Source organism: Pelodiscus sinensis, chromosome 19, assembly GCF_052426305.1.
Source record: "Pelodiscus sinensis isolate ZL-2025 chromosome 19, ASM5242630v1, whole genome shotgun sequence".
NCBI lineage: Eukaryota > Metazoa > Chordata > Testudines > Trionychidae > Pelodiscus > Pelodiscus sinensis.
This window is the reverse complement of record NC_143070.1, coordinates 9,654,968-9,671,874: the sequence shown is the minus strand read 5'-3', so window position 1 is coordinate 9,671,874 and position 16,907 is coordinate 9,654,968. Positions and strand designations below refer to the sequence as shown.

At 56.0% G+C, this 16,907-nt stretch overlaps 1 protein-coding gene across 3 annotated transcripts in view; it reads left to right on the top strand.

Annotated features, from left to right (window-relative positions):
* The window catches only part of LOC102453157 (butyrophilin subfamily 1 member A1-like), a 35,579-nt gene extending 31,274 nt beyond the window's left edge, over positions 1–4,305 (top strand). For all 3 annotated transcript variants that reach the window (XM_089770481.1, XM_089770480.1, XM_089770479.1), the window contains 2 exons: positions 418–450; positions 1,642–4,305. In XM_089770481.1, the coding sequence (XP_089626607.1) occupies positions 418–450; positions 1,642–2,156 (548 nt within the window). In that variant the 3' untranslated portion in view covers positions 2,157–4,305. The remainder of the gene's footprint in view (positions 1–417; positions 451–1,641) is intronic.
* Positions 4,306–16,907: the final 12,602 nt, after the last annotated feature.

The following is a 16,907-nucleotide window of genomic DNA, read 5'->3' as shown; positions in this document are numbered from 1 at the left end:
TCTGTGCTCTAGCCCCTCGGGGTGGGGCAGCTCTGTGCCGACGGGGAAAGGCACAATGGCTGGTGGGAGCAGCAGGACTGCTTTGGGGGACTAAAAGGGTTCTCTGCATGCACTGGGACCCCGAAGGCTGAAGCTCTGGGAGGGCAGGTGGGCAAAGGGCTGGGCCAGGGCTCAGTGCTCATTTCAGTTCTCAAAAGCCTGACCTTTCTAAGAGACAGAAAGAACAAGGCCATGTCCCCTGTCCAGCACTGGGCACAATCACATCCAGTTCTAACCCAGTGCCCGAGAGCAGACAAAGCTCTCAACAAGGATCCCTTGATTTGAATCCCAGCGAGTGGCCTCCCTCTACACCACCCTGACCTCCGCTATTGCCCTTGTTCAGAGGAGCTCTCAACTCTGATCCCCTGTTGGTTTCAGGGCTGGGAAGTGCTGCGCCACCTCTACTAGAAGGTAAGTAAAGTTCAGAGTCTGCCAGTGTCCCAATGCCAACTGCTGCCAGAACAATTTGCTTCTGATGGTGACTGAGGAGGAGACTTCGTTATCCAGGGCAGAGCTCACAGGCAGATTTCACAGCAGGGGATGAAGGCAGGTTGTGCAGCCACGGCCTGACATGCAGCCCTGAGTCCAGATTCCAGGCACTGTCCTTCCTCTGCCTCCTGGGCTGTGCGACTAACAGAGCTTCCTGGGCACATGCCCAGCCTGGCTGCACAGGTCCAAGAGAGCTCTCCTCCTACCCACCAGCTCCCCAGTTGTTCCTGCTCACCTCTTCCCCCAACCTCCCCTTGTACTCAGTGGGAAAGTCAGGGGAGTGCACAGAGGGAGGCATATCAGGATGGGGAAGGAGCCAGCAGACTTAGAGAGGGGGCAGCATGTGGAGGGGGCCGGAGGGCTGGCAGTGCCTGGTAGGAACGGGTGGGTGGGGAGAGCAGCAAGCAGGAGTGGAATGGGGCTAGTGGGGAGGCAGTGGGTGTGGGGGTAGGTAGACGGACTTGAGGGCTGGTGGGAGGCAACTGGCAGTTGCGTTGCTGGTTCCAGTCTCACACATCAGCTCCCTTGAACCTTCTCTTGCTGCTGTCCTGGACCTGTCCCTCCCCATCTCCTCCTCCAATACGGGTTGGTCGGGGATCCCCCCCTCCCTGCCCCTCTGCTGGCTCTCCCTCCAGCTCCTTTTCCCCCGACATGTCCCTTGCTCTCACTCAGGCCAGGTGCAGGGATAGGGGCACCTGGTCTCTCCCCACAGAGAGAGTCTCTCCTGCCTGGAAAGGCAAGTTGGAGATGGGAACTGCAGGCAGCGGTGAGCTGTGTCAACGAGCAGGAGTAGAGGGAGCTCAGTGCCTTACCGCCCATGGCCCCTGGGTCTCTGGGTTTCTCCTGGAGAGATGTGCAGCAGAACATGAAAGAACCTGAATCCCAGATCTGTCTCAAGTGACGTCCTTGCTCCCTGGCTGGCCCAGCGCAGCTACAGGTGTGACTCTTCCCTGCACTGGGCTGAGACCTCAGGGGCTGCTCCCCACTCAGAGCCGGGTGCCCCTGGAGGCAGGAGAGTCCCTGAGTCACTGCCCAGCTGGGGCAGATTCTGTCCCTGACGCCATCGACCCCCCAGGGCCGAGCTCTGCCCCTCACACTCTGATTCTCCCCCAGCCAACGTGACTCTGGATCCAGGCACGGCTCATCCCGAACTCATCCTGTCGGAGGATGGGAAACGTGTGAGATGGACAAAGACACGGCAGCCACTTCCCGACACCCTGGAGAGATTTGACACTGAGCCCTGTGTGCTGGGCCGTGAGGGCTTCACCTCAGGGAGACATTACTGGGAGGTGGAGGTGGGGGATGGCCGATGGGTTGTGGGGGTGGCCAGAGAGTCTATGAGCAGAAAGGGATGGATCAGCCTGAGCGCCGAGGAGGGGGTCTGGGCTGTGGAGCAGTGGGGCGATCAGTTACAGGCTCTCACTGACCCTGCGACCCCTTTGCGCATGAGCCCCCCCAGCAGGATCCGGGTTTGTCTGGACTGTGACCAGGGGCAGGTGACATTTATCGATGCTGGAACTGAGGCCCCGATCTTCACTTTCCCGCCGGGCTCCCTCCCTGGGGAGAGAATCCGACCCTGGATCTGTGTGGGGTGGGGCACAAACATCGAGCTCCAACTGTGTCCCTGAAACCAGCCTCTCTAGCCTCACCCCCCCCAGTCTGTGTGACCTTGGAGGACTCCTCTCTCTCCAGCCCCTGGTTGCTCATCTCTATGGTTCCTGAAATCTCCTCCCCCTCCCTGGAGCAGCAGGAGGAGCAGAGGTGGGGGCTGGGCAGGGACAGAACTAACAGCCAGGCTGTGGAAGGACTCAGAATTAACCCATCAGGGTTGGGGAGAAGCTGGAGGCTCTGCAGCAGCAGGAGGTGATTTGCAGAGATCTGGGTCCATTGGCACAGCCAGAGGGGAGGTGATAAAATCAGGACAAAGAATGGGACCAAATCAGAGGCCCGTCCAGTGCCCCAATCTTGGGGTACGTCTAGACTACATGGCTCCGTTGACGGAACCATGTAGATTTGTTTATTTGGCAAAGTGAAATGAAGCCACGATTTAAATTTAAATGGCTGCCGCACTCTGCCGATCAGCTGTTTGTTGGCAGGTCGGGGCAGTCTGGATGCTCCCCTGTCGACCTTAAAGCCCTTTGTCGACCTCCCCGGTAAACCTCATCCCACGAGGCATAAGGGGGAGGTCGACAAAGGGCTTTCAGGTTGGTGTGGGAGCATCCAGACTGCCCCGATCTGCCGACAAACAGCTGATCAGCAGCTGGTTGACAGAGTGTGGCAGCCATTTAAATTTAAATGAAGCCGCGATTATTTAAATCATGGCTTCATTTCCCTTTGCCTTTCCCAGATCCCTTTGCCGATCTGTCTAATCTATGGGTACGTCTAGACTACAGGCTTCTGTCGACAAAGCGCGTCCAGACTACATTGAGTTCTGTCGACAAAGCAAGCTGCTTTGTTGACATGGTAGTCTAGACGCAAAGGACAGTTTCCATTCAATAACACCTTCTGTCGACAGAAACTCTGTCGACAGAAGGTGTTATTCCTCGTAAAATGAGGTTTACTGCTGAGTTCTGTCGACGTTATGTTGACAAAACTCAGCGGTAGTGTGGACGCAGGTATAGTTTTGTTGACAAAAGTCCACTTTTGTCGACAAAACTCTAGTCTAGACACTACATGGCTCCATCGATGGAGCCATGTAGTCTAGACACAATCTTGGGGTGCTTAGGCACTTTCCTGGGGGGCGCGTTTCTAGGCCCTGCCTGAGGTGTGTAACTCCCTTCCTAGTCCCTTGAGGTATGTCTACACTACAAAGTTAATTCGAACTAACAAACGTTAGTTCGAATTAACTTTGATAGGCGCTACACATACCAACCGCTAGTTCGAACTTAATTCGAACTAGCGGAGCACTTAATTCGAGCTAGGTAAACCTCATTCTACTAGGACTAACGCCTAGTTCGAATTAAGTAGTTGGAATTAAGGGCTGTGTAGCCACTTAATTCAAACTAGTGGGAGGCTAGCCCTCCCTAGCTTGCCCTGGTGGCCACTCTGGGCACCACCAGGGAAACTCGTCTGCCCCCCTCCCAGCCCCGGATCCCTTAAAGGGGCACGGTCTGACTACGGTGCCCGTACCAGGTGCAAGCCTGCCAGCACCCAGCCAGCAGACCCTGCACCTGGCACGGCACGAGCCAGCCACCCGCTGCCACCCAGCCCTCCGCCTCTTCCCAGGACCAGGCTGGCGGCTCCCAGGAGCCTGCCCGGGGTTGCAAGAGGTGGGCGCCCGCCTGGTCTAGTGCGGACATGGTGGACCTCATCCAGGTTTGGAGGGAAGCCTCCAACGTCCACGACCTCTGCACTAGGCACAGGAAAGTGGCTGTCTAGGGCAGGATAGCTGCCAGCCTGGCCACCCAGGAGCAGGTTTGCATGAAAATCAAGGTCGAGTGAGACCCCGACCCTGAGCTTAGAACATAAAAACATAAGAATGGCCGTACTGGGTCAGACCAAAAGTCCATCTAGCCCAGTAGCCTTTCTGCCGGCAGCGGCCAACCTTAGGGACCCTGGAGGGGATGGACCGAAGACAACGACCAAGCCATTTGTCTCCTGCCATCCATTTCCAGCCTTCCACAAACAGAGGCCAGGGACACCATTCCTACCCCCTGCCTAATAGCCAAACCCCTGATCATTTTAGTTGCCCTTCCCTCTCCCACCCTCTCTCTTCCCCTCTCCCACCTCCTTTTCCCAGTCTCCCTGAGTTTTGTTAAATAAAGAGAGTTTCTATTTTTGAACACACGTGTCCTTTTTTTGTACTTCAAGAAGGGGGGCTAGGGAGGGATAAGTGGAAGGAGGTGAGGGAGGAATGGGGTACCAGCCCCTGATGGGGAGGACTGGGGTGGCTCTGCGGGCTCCTCAGGGTGGAAGCTTCTGCAACCCCCGAGTGTCCCCCTCCAGATGGCAGCTTGCGGCAAGTGCAGCTGGGCTGATGGCCGAGTGCTGTGATGTGCCGAGTGTGGGCACTCAGGGCACTCCAAGCCAGGACTGCTTTGCAAGCAGGAAACCCTGAGAACTGTCTGTCCGGGATGGGGGTCGGGTTTTTTAAGCACAGCCCTCGGCTAGCCTGAGACAGCAACTCCACGCTCTAAGTCCTAACCTGATGCCCTGCCGGCACTGCTTCCGGCCAGCCTTAACTTCAGTTCAGTGTCCACTCAATGTGGACATGCTAGTTTGAATTAGCAAAACGCTAATTCGAACTAATTTTTAGATCTAGATGCACTAGTTCGAATTAGCTTAGTTCCAATTAAGTTAGTTTGAATTAGTGCTGTAGTGTAAACATACCCTCAGTGTCAAGCTGACCCTTCAGAGTTCCACATGCTGAAACCCCCTGTCTCCCAGAGTGCCACGCCAAGGTGACCTCTGTCCCAATACACCCTGGCTATGTCTACACTGGCACCCTTTTCCGGAAATGCTTAAAATGTAACATTTTTCTGTTATAAGTATTTCTGGAAAAAGAGCATCTACATTGGTCCCGGAGTTATTGTTATAACAATGCGCTTTTCCGGAAAAGCGCGTCTACATTGGCGGCGTGCTTTTCCGGAAAAGCAGAACACCAGAGCCATTTTGAAGAGGGCAAAAGGCCGCCAGACCTTTCCGGGGGTGGGGGCGGAGCTCCATCCAGACACGTACTTAAAGGGGTCTCACCGGACAACCGTTGGTTTCCTGCTCCCCAGCGTTGGGACCTCTGCCAGGGACTGACACCCTTAGCAGGTTTGGTGGTTGCTCTCTACCTTTTGGGGACACCACCCTTTGGCCCCCAACTGCTTTTTCCTGCGTTTTCTGTCTTCTGCCCTGCTCTGTCTGCCATGGAGCCGTGGGTGGCCATGTGCCTGCTCGGGCCCCTGTTGGAGCTGTGCAAGTGCGTGCAGCTCATGCTGCAGGCCAGTGCCCTGCTGTTCATGGACCAGGAGGCAGCTATCGCATTGGACTCCCTCACCAGGGAGGCCCTGGCAGCCCTGTGGCATCAGCACCCCACTGTGGAGAGGCCCGTCTGGGGTTTGGACACCAGCACCGACTGGGGACTGGCTGGTCCTCGGACTATGGGACGACCAGCAATGGATCCAGAATTTCCGGATGAGAATTTCTGCCTGGCTCACCCCTGCGCTGCAGAGAGCCACCACCCGGCTGCGGGCACCCATCCCCGTGAAGTAGAGGGTCACCATCGTGCTGTGGAAGCTGGCCACACCGGACAGCTACCGCTCGGTGGCACAGCAATTCGGGGTGGGAAGATCAACTGTCGGTGTGATCGTCATGGAGGTAAGTCCTAGGGGGAGTTGGGTGGGGGGAGGATGCTGCACTCCATGCCCAGGGACAGCCTAGACTCCAGGCTGGGTCGCCCAGGGGTTTGGGCCGTCCCTCCCTTGCATGGGCCCGCTGGTGGGGGGCGGCATGGGCGAGGGGGGCCCTGGTGTGTGTGTGTGTGTGTATGTGTGAGGACAGAGGGAATCGGGGGGGGGGCCAAGGGAGCGCACAGTCACCCCTGCCGTATGTGATGTGTTCCCTTGTGTTTCTCTGCACCCTTCTGCAGGTCGTCCACTCCATCAACAACATCCAGCTCCCCAGAGTGATCTGCCTGCGCGACGTGGATGGTGCCATGGCTGGCTTCGCTGCCCTCGGGTTCCCCAACTGCGGGGGAGCCCTGGACACAACCCACATCTCCGTCCAGGCCCTGGAGCATCAAGCAGCCCATTTCATGTACCGGAAGGGGTACTGCTCCATTGTTCTGCAGGCCCTCGTGGACCACCGGGAACGCTTCCTGGACATCTACGGGGGCTGGTCCGGCCAGGCACACGACGCCCGCATCCTCTGGAACTCAGGACTTTTTCGTAGGTTGGAGGTGGGCACCTACTTCCCCCGGTGGGACTGACTGTCAGGGATGTGCCTATGCCCATCTGCGTCATCGTGGACGTGGCCTACCCCCTGCTGCCCCGGCTAATGCAGCCCTACACGGGGCAGCCGGACCAGAACCGGGCCCGGTTCAACGACCGCCTCAACTGGGCCTGAAATCCGGTGGAGCTCGCCTTCGGACGTTTGAAAGCCCGCTTCTGTTGTTTGCTCACCCGTCTCGAGATGGGTGAGCAGAATGCAACGGAGGTACTGGCCACGTGCTGCGTGCTCTACAACATTGTGGAGTGCAGTGGGGAGGCCTTCCTCCCTGCATGGATGGCAGCTGAGGCACAGACTTTCGAACAGCCCCACACAGCTGCCGTCCGCCAGGCACACCAGGAGGCGGTGCGCATCAGAGAGGCCCTGGTGGACATGTTTGCCCAAGCCCCGTAGTAGGGTCGCCTGGGTCTCCCCAGACTACCCTCTCCCATCTCCTCCCCTTCCCCACCCCCTCCCCATACCTCCCCCAATTGTAAAGCGTGGGTTCAAAGCACATCGGCCGTCATTGTGACTGTTCATCAGGTGCGTCAGGCGTAGTTAGGGTTTTTCTTTTTAGTTTAGACTAGGGTTTAGGCCACCATCGCCTGTCCCGAAGAACAGGACAAAGGATTCGGGGTTCATGTAGAAGGCTCAAGTCAGCGTACCTGATTCCAGTCGTCTTCGAGGGATCTCCTGGCTGTTCCTCTCCCGAGGCCCGGAAGGACCAAAGGATTGAGGTTGCCAGCAACACTACCCAATCAACCTCCCTGCGCCTAGACTATGTTTAATAATCTGTAGTGTGTGTCTTTTAACCGTTCTTGCGTGTTTGTTAGCTATGTTAAAATATAGTTTGTGGTTTACATTTTACTGAAAAGTCTCAGTATTGATTTATGCGCCACAAACGAATGACCACTTAAAAAGAGCCCCCCTGGTGATAGAATAAAGATTTTGGTGTACACAGTTTGTAACCCTTTTAAATTTAGAGGTGGCTAATTGGCATCTCAAATCATTTCTTACAGTTAACTAGAGTAACACAACAACCAACACAAGATTCAAGTGAAAAAATAGAACTTTTTTATTTACAAGGGGGAGGGGGGCAGACCTTCAACTGGGACGGGGAGGGGGGAGCTACTGGGACGGGTAGCCCCTGCAAGCGCTCCATCGGTGGCGGACCTGCACATGCGGAGCAGGCCGCATCGGGGCAGGCTGCACGGGGAGGTGGGCAGAAGCTGGGGGCATAGGAGCAGGGGCGGCAGGAGCTGGGGGCATAGGACCGCCCCTGGAGTAGGGTCCTCCCTCCAGTATTGTAAGCACCGGTCTGTGTCCTGGCCCCGTGGAGGGCGGGAGGATGCTTGTGTTGTGTTCACCTGTGGAACTCCCTTCTGGTGGAGACTGTGAAAAGCTTTGGGCTAATCACTGGTGTTTGACAGGGAGTGAGATGCATCCCCACGCAGTGCCTGGGAGCGCATCTGGCAGAGGTGGTCTGGGCTCTCAGATCCCCTCGCGTGGGATATCTCCTGGACGGAACCAGAAGAGTGACTGGGTGGGGGGATGTCCCATCCTTGCAGCAAAACTCAGGGGCCCTTCTCCCCCCCACTATCCCTCCTGCAAGCCCGGTAGCCCAGGGACATGTGTGGCCACGGTGGGGACTTCCCTCAGGGAGCCAGCCAAGGCACCGGGAGCAGGCGAGGGGCTCGGTGGGGGGCCACAGTGGTCACAGGACCGTGACACTGTGGTGTACCCAAGAGCAGCTGGCTGTGCCTCTCACCCAGGCATGGGACAGTGTGCCGTTCTCCGTGCTGCACCCTTGGTGGAGGTGCGGGCTCTGGGCTGAGTCCCTGGGGCCCTGGCCAGTTCCAGCTGGCATTCAGCCTTCCCCCTGGTCTCGCCGAGTGTGTGTGAGCAGCACGGTCCCAGGCGTGCCCTGCAGCTGCCTGCCGTGGCCGCATGCCGCTCGGTCACCAGGCTGCACGTGGTTGCACGTGCTGCTTGCTGCCTAATGCTACGCAGCGTGCAGCTCAAATGGCCTGAGTGACATGCTCTCCCCCTCCTCCCTCCGGGCATCTGGCTCCCCCCACCCCACCCTCCGCCCCCCGCCCTTTGTAGTGCAAACTGCAAAGACTCACTAGTGGATTCTTCCCCAGCCTCGGCCTCGGAGGAGCTGCTGGAGGGGGCCTGCTGGGTGGTGGCAACACTGGCCTCCTCTCCAGCGGATGCGCCACTGCTGTCTTCTCCCTCCCCCGCCTCGCTGAGTCGGATGACGGGGGGGCGCTGGCAGCTGTCTACAGGCACCTCCAGGGGTTGTGGGGCTGGCTGGCCCAGAATGGCATGGAGCTGGTCGAAGTGTGGGCAGGCGTCTGGTCCTGCCCCCCTGCCCTCGCTGGCCCAGACTTACCCCAGCTGGAGTTCCTTCACCTTCGCCCGGACTTGCTCGCAGTTCCGGGTGGGGTGTCCCTGCTGGGCCAGACCCTCGGCCATCCGCGTGAAAATGTCCACGTTGTGGTGCCGGGAATGGATGTCGTGGAGACCCTCCTCCTCCTGCCAGGAGGGTCTCCAGCTCCACCTTTTGCGGCCCCTGGGGGCATCCTCCGCTGGGGGTGCAGGGGGCTCACTGGCTGGAGCTGCCATTGCTGCTCAGAGATAGTTGGCTAGGCAGTACAGGGGCGTGTGGCAGAGCTCAGGCTGCAAGGTCCAAGGCATGCTCCTGCCACATGCTCCCAGAAGCCTGCGAGCTCTTTAAGAGCTCGGGTTACCAGGAAGTCCAGGGCTCCTACGGGGTCTCCTCGCGTCCAAAGCGCTTTTTTCCATTTCTTCTGCTTTTCTGGAAAAAGGACTTTTGCCCGAATGGGAGCGGCATAGCTTTTCTGGAAAAGCGGCTGATTTCGTACAGTAGATCGTCATTGCTTTTCCGGAAAAGCAAGCAGCCAGTGTAGACAGCTGGCACGTTATTCCGGAAAAGCGGCTGCTTTTCCGGAATAAGTGGCCCAGTGTAATCACAGCCACACAGGCACAAAGATTTTTTTGCACGAGTCCTGCTTGGCATTGTGCTGTCAGTTCATCAGACAAAGAACAAGAGTGTTCAGATCCAGTTGCACAAAACAACCAACCCAACAGCTCTGTTCCTCACTACCCGCCCTGCCTTGGGAGTTCTGGGGGCCAGCTGGGCTCAGGAAAACAGCAGCCCCCAATTCCTGAAGCTGCTGCCTGCTGGGAACTTTTCTCTCCCCTGCAGAGCTGGAGACAATGAACGTACTCCAAGGAGGAGCTGGGGTATTGCAACGCTGAACGGTGCTGCCTGTAATTGTAGCTGCCCATAAACTCCCTGGCATGACGCTGTGAGCCCCCAAACCTGAGTTACAGGGGGATATAAGTGTCTGGCAATGGGACAAGCTGGTAGGGAGACAATGGGAGACGCTCACCAGAGGGGAATTGCATGAGGAATCCAGGACCCTCTCAAATCTCAAGTTTGGGATAATGCTGGTTACCTATCTATACTGGGTATCTTGGAAACTGTTTAAATTGATACTAGTAACTTCCCATAACTCAAATGTGACCTCAGATGTATGGTGCCTTCCTTTTTAAACTGTGTACCCTGAACCTTATTTGAAATGTTTCCTTTAATAAATGTTCTTCGAGTGACATCACCATGGGTGCTCCACTGTGGTATCGGGTCATCCCAATGCTGCAGATTGGAGTTTTCATTTGCAGTAGTCAGCTGGACCATGCATGTACAGTGGGTGCCTCATGCCCTTCACACGCCCGGTCTGCCTCCCGCCAGTTCCTTCTTCACCGCCCTTAGAGCGAGCTCTGCTCGTAAGCTGTTTTTTCTAGTCCGAAATAGGAATTTAGTTGTTAGTTTGTACATAAGTAGTTTTTCTAGTTTTCTCAGTTAAATAGTTATAGTAGTAGTAGAGTGTGATAGTTGTGCTATTTTTAAAAAAAGCCACTTGTTTTCATCTGTTTGTACATAGTTAAGAAATACAGAAAAGTTAAGAAGACAAAGAGAAGACTCTTCACAATGCCAGGCTACCTGGACTTCAACAAGTGTGACACCTGTCACGAGCCCATGACAGACGCTCTGCCTGTATATGGTGATGGAAAAAGTACCCAAAAAAGTTACTTGAGTAAAAGTACTGCTACTCTGAAAAAAAAATTAAAAGTCAAAGTATCCTTGTAGAAAACTACCTGAGTAAAAGTACAAAAGTATCGCATCTTAATTGTACTCAAGTATTCAGAAATAAAAAGTAGCCGTCCTATGGAAATCTATGGTTAACCACCTGAGTTATCATAGGGCACCATTATTTTTCACACACGCTCATAATATGCATTTATACGTAAGTATGTATACCTCTGTGTGTGTGAAACAACAACTGTTTATGAAGAAGATGCTTCTTCTGGAAAACTATAGGGTGGTTTATTTTTGTTTGGTTTTGTATTTTGCAAATTGCTTATATCGGGTGGGGAGTCTTTTTTGGGTTGTGAGTCACTGACTCTCAGAGAAATCATACAAGAGGCAACCCCCCCCCCCAAAACAAATCAACAAAAAACCCTCACTACTGTGGCCCTGAAATCTGGCCAGTGGAGCAGCAGGGAAACTCTCCCACAAGCAGTTTACAGCACCACATTCCCCCAGCCAGGGGAAGTGTGCAGCACCAAGCAGTGCTTCTTTTCCCCCTCACTCTGGATCCAGCCCATGAGGTTTGGGGTTCCCCACTCCTGTATACGGGGCTGGTCTTAGGGAAAACCCCGGCCCTCCCTATCGCAGGTATGGTGCCCCTATTTGCCTTGGACACTGCTCAGTCCCTCCAGCCCGGGGCAGTTACCCTTGCATTGCCCCTCCATGCCAGACACCCTTGAGCTGGTGCAGGATTTGATTAGCCTCACTACCTGCCCCCCGTCGTTGGTTGAGGTGGAGGGGTCGAGGTCACCTACGCCGCAGGCTGTGTTGGCTCAGGCTTCGCCCCCATACCGGCAGGACCGGATGGTACTGGCCACCTATGCAGTGGGACCATCTCCTGTGAGGTCGGCACCAGCCTCTACACAGGCCCCATAAGGCGTCCGACTGGGCCCAACCTCCGTTGGTGCTGGCATCTCTTTCGGGATCCTCATTGGCTGCACCGGTGCCCTATCACTCTAGCCTCACAGCGGCGTCTACGGCACCATTCCTTTCGTCGGCACTGGGACCTTCAGCATCAGCCTCTTCGACAGCGACGTACGCGACAGCACCAGTATTAACTCCATGGGCCTTACCAGTGCACCTATCGATGTCGACGGTTCAACTATGCCCGGCACCGGCACTGCTTCAGGCACCGGTACCGCTTCAGGCACCGGCATTGGCTGTCTTGGTGCCACAACAGGTACCACTTCAGGCACCGGCACTGGCACCGGTTGTCTCCGTGCCACAACAGGCACCGCTTCAGGCATCGGGACTGGTTCTCCCAGTGCCGACCAGTCTTCCCAATGCCTCAACAGGTGCCGCCGCTGGAGTCAAGGCCAGCACTGGGACCGGTTTTCCTGGTGCTGGCACATACCCATCAGCATGCCAGCAAGCCCGAGTCCATGGTCAGGTTTGCTCCCCGGTCGGTATCATCAGCGCCTCCCTGAGTCGGACGCAACATCGTTCAGATCGGGGTCCTCGGACGAGTCCCTCCCCGGATGAAGCCCTGGCAGATCCTGCACCAGCTTTACCTACCATGGATGCCCGTATACACCAGGATCTGCTTAGGCGCCTGGCCTCCAATCTGGGTGTCCCAGTGGAGCCAGTGGTGGAGGATACAGACTCCACTTTCGGATGATGCACCAGCCCGTTTGGCTTTGCCACTCAACAAAACAGTGGCAAAAATTACCAATGCCCTGTGACAGACTCCGGTGACCTTGACCCCTACCTTAAAAGGAGTCGAGAGGCGCTATCACGTTCCCCAGCTGAGGCACGAACATCTATACTCCCAGTCTACCCTGGCGGCCTTGGTCATACAGGCTGCGGCTCAAAAGGAAAGGCTTCCACAGCCGGGGCCGTCCCCGAAAGCAAGGGAGCCCAAGCGCCTTGACCTGATGGGCCGTAAGGTGTATGCCACTGGTGGGGTGCAACTCCGCATTGCTAATCAGCAGGCGATGCTGAGCTGATATGCTTTTAACACCTGGCAGGCCGTGGATAAATTTAAGAACAGGCTACCTGCCGAGGACCATCAGGAATTTGCGGCCATGACCTCGGAAGGCAGAATCATTGCTCGACCGGCCCTCCAGGCTTCCCTGGACACCGTCAACTCTGCAGCCCGCACCATGGCATCAGGTGTTGTTATGTGCCGTGGTGCCTGGCTGTAGGTCTCGGGGATATCCCTGGATGTCCAAACCACCATCCAGGACTTGCCCTTTGACGAGAAAGCCTTATTCTCAAAGCACACAGACTCCAGGCTCCATACACTGAAGGACACGAGGTCTACCCTTCGGTCTTTGGGGATTCACACGCCTGCCCCTCAGCGTCGCCAGCTGCCCTATAGGCAGCAGGGGACAGCGCTCTTGGGCCCCCAGTGGGAGTTCGGGAGCGGCTGCGGCTCCCTCTGCTGCAAGGGGTCGCCGTCGCTGCCCATGAGGGGAAAATCACCAGGCAGTGGCCCAAGGGCCCTCTCAGCAGCCCAAACACCAATTCTGACAGGCAGCTAGAGAGTTGCGTATCAGTCTCCCACCCTGGCCCCCTGTTTGGGGCCAGGTTGTCCCGTTTTGCCCACGCTTGGGCGCAGATTATGACCGACGCCTGGGTCCTAAACATAGTCAAAGGTGGCTATACCATCCCCTTCCTGGGCTCGCCCCTTTCCAAACCCCCTTCCCTGTCCCTTTTCAGGGACACCTCTCACGAAGACACACTATGCCAGGAAGTGCTGGCGCTCCTCGCAAAGGGAGCTGTAGAGAGGGTTCCGTCCCATCTGCAGGGCAGGGGATTCTACTCCCAGTATTTCATTGTGCCTAAGCCAAAGGGCGGGGTCCGCCCCATCTTAGATCTCAGGGACCTCAACAAGGCGGTCGTGAAAATCAAGTTCAGAATGGTAACCCTGGCCTCCATCATTCTGGTGTTACAGCTAGGAGACTGGTACGCAACTCTCAATCTCAAGGACGCTTACTTTCATGTGGCAATAAGACCCAGCCACAGGAGGTTTCTCAGGTTTATTGTTTCCCAACACCATTTTCAGTTTATGGTGCTCCCCTTTGGCCTCTCAACAGCACCCAGGGTTTTCACCAAGAGCATGGCAGTCGTAGCGGCGTTCCTCCGCAGGAAAGGGGTACACGTTTTTCCGTACCTCGACGACTGGCTAATTCGTGGCCACTCCTACAAGTAAGTAGAGTCCCATGTGTCCCTTACAAGGGCTCTCTTCGTAAGGCTGGGACGGTCATGTTAAATGAGGAAAAGTCATCGTTGACTCCTTCGCAGCATCTCGAATTCGTGGGTGCCCTCCTGGACGCCAGGGTGGCGAGGGCATTCCTCCCCAGAGCCAGGTTTCTGTCCATACTGGAGCTGGTCTCCGAGCTAACCCGGTTCCCCATCACGACAGCCCAGGTCTGCTAAAGGCTGCTGGGACACATGGCGACATGTACGTACGTGGTGCACCATGCTCGAATGAGGATCAGGCCTCTGCAGGCCTGGTTGGCAAGGGCGTTCAACCAGTCCCAGGGGCTATGGGACACGGTTCTCACAGTACCTCCGGAGGTCATAGCCTCCTTACAGTGGTGGACCCAGTAGGCGGTGGTGTGCAGCAGGGTTCTGTTCACTGTACCTCCCCCCTTGCTTACACTGGTCACAGATGCTTCCGACCTGGGTTGGGGAGTGCACCTGGGGCGCCGCAGGCCCCAGGGCTTATGGTCCCCATCAGAGCGAGCTCTACACATAAATGTCCGAGAGCTCAGAGCAGTCAGGAGAGCCTGCGATACCTTCCCCTTGAAGCTCTCCCACCGTTTGGTCCTGGTCCGCCTGGACAACACGGCGGCTGTTTTTTACCTCAACAGGCGGGGGGAGCCAGGTCGCCTACCCTCTGCCGTGAGGCCCTGCACCTCTGGGACCTGTGTGTGGAGCACGAAGTGGTGCTACAGGCGGAGTACATGTCGGGATGCAAAAATTTACTGGCAGATGCTCTGAGCAGGTCCTTTGGAGCCCACGAGTGGTCTCCCAAGGACTCGGCCCTTCATCGGGTCTTCCACAGGTGGGGTTGTCCCTGAATAGACCTGTTTGCCTTGGCACACAATACCAAGTGCCAGAGTTACTGCTCCCTGTTGGGGCTGGGGGAACACTCCAGAGGGGATGCCATGACCGTACCGTGGCTGGCGGGCATCCTCTATGCTTTCCCTCCTTTTCCCCTCATTCCCAGGTTTCCGACCAAGGTCAAGACCTTCAGGTCCATGGTCATCCTGATAGCCCCGTGGTGGCCCAGACAGTTCTGGTTCCCCATTCTGGTGGACATGCTCACCAAGGACCCTATAACGCTCCCGCCGGTTCGGGATCTCCTGACCCAACCTTGGGAGGCGGGGACTATGGTTCACCCGAATCTCATCTCTCTCCACCTAACGGCTTGGTTTATCCTTGGTTGACCCAACTGGAAAGGGAATGTTTCCAGGAGGTACAGATGGTGCTCCTAAGTAGTAGGAAACCATCTACCTGGTGGTTGTACGCAGCCAAGTGGCGGCGCTTCTCGTCTTGGGCGTCCAGAAGAGGAGTGCACCCGTCTTGTGCACCTATCCCGTCCATTCTGGACTACCTCTGTGAACTTAGGTCCAGTGGCCTCTCTACCTCCTCTATCAAAATCCATGTAACATCTCTCTCTGCCTTCCATGTTGGTTCGGCAGGAGTCTCTCTTTTTTCTGACCCTGTGGTCAAACGTTTCCTTAAGGGGTTGGATAAGCTGTATCCCTTAAGACAAAGGACCACATCCAGGTACAATTTTTACCTCTTTCTGTGCCTCTCGACTCCAGCGGGTCAAGCCAGGGCCGGTCTCTCAATTCCTAGGAAAGACGAATACGAGGTGGGCGTCCCCGTTGAACCTCGGGAGGTCAAACACCTAACCCGACCAGCAGATAGATGGTAGATTGACACTCAGAGTAAATGTGCTGCTGGACCCATCTTTATATCCCTGGGGGCCCGTATCCTCTTTCTTATCTTAAGATGCCGAATTGTACTGGTCCATTTTGAGGCGCCAGTTCTTACAAGCAAGTTTCAAGTTAATTTACACTTGTAAGAGAGATAACTAAATTGTGAGTACTAGACATTTTTTTTTACTGGGCGAGAGATTCCTCCCACCGTGGACGGCTGTGTGTTCGTATCAATATGGGTTAAGTCAAGGGCACTCCTTGGCAGCCTCTTGGTCAGCAATTGGCATATCTCTGTTTAGAGCCATTCACGGTCACAGCAGCCTGGGCCTTCTGTTCTGTGTGCCCTGCATGCTCCAGGCAAGCAAAAATGGATGTTACAAGGGGGGTTCCTGTCTGGCTACACCAACTCCCCTGCTCACACATCCAAGGGTCTCCTTAGCGAGGCTCAGATTTTGGTACAACTTATTTTGAGAGACAGTTGCAGTCAGGCCATGGGTAGTGAGAAAAGCGAATGGAACCTGAGAAGCCGGTGACCTGTCTGTGACTTTCACTAAAAACCGGACAAAATGGGGAGTGAGGGCTCTGGGGTCCCTGCCACTGCTGGTGTCTGGGAGCTGCCTGTGGAGCTTCCCTACTAAGCCTCAGACTTTTGCCCACAGCAGCTGGGAGCTCAGCTTCTCCCTCGCCCACCCGCTGTGGGCTGAAGCTCCAGGGTCAGTCACTAGGAGCTGCGGGGGCCCCGTCACCTGGCAAGTGAAAGCTTTGGGTCCCCTTCTGTCTGACAGCCCCAGCCCCATGGTCAGATCTGAAGCAGAACAGGCCACGTAGGTCTCTGCTGGCCACAGGGACTCCAGGACACGCTCAAAGCCTCCCCTTGTCCCCCACAGAACAGACGGCAGAAAAATCTCTTCCCCATTATTACTGGGCCTGAATCCCGGAGCCTGCGGGCCTGGCACGGAGCCTTAGCACAGCAAGGCCGTGGCTGTGTCTTTAAGAGACACCTCCAATCTCTTCCCATGACAAGGAGTGAAAGGACGGCCCCTTTGCACAGCCTGTCTGTGGGACTGAACTTTTACTTTCCCTCTTGCTCGGGCTGCAGGTGGCAGGCACGGAAATCCCTTTGGAAGGGATAGAAATGGCGTGTAAAAAGGGAGAGGAAAAACCGTGAGATCAGAGAACTCCTCAGCTGTTCTGTAGCCAGGGGCTTGGCCTTGAAGTGGGACGCACTGAAATAATGACTTGGAGTGTCAATTACTGCAGCAGAATGAGTGAAGTTTGATCCCACCCTAAAGACTGGGACAGTTCTCAGAAGGATCCATCAGGTGGGTTCATTTTGCTTCATAAAGCCCCTTCTGTCCCCTCACATGTGCTGTGTGTTGCTTCACCAGATTGCT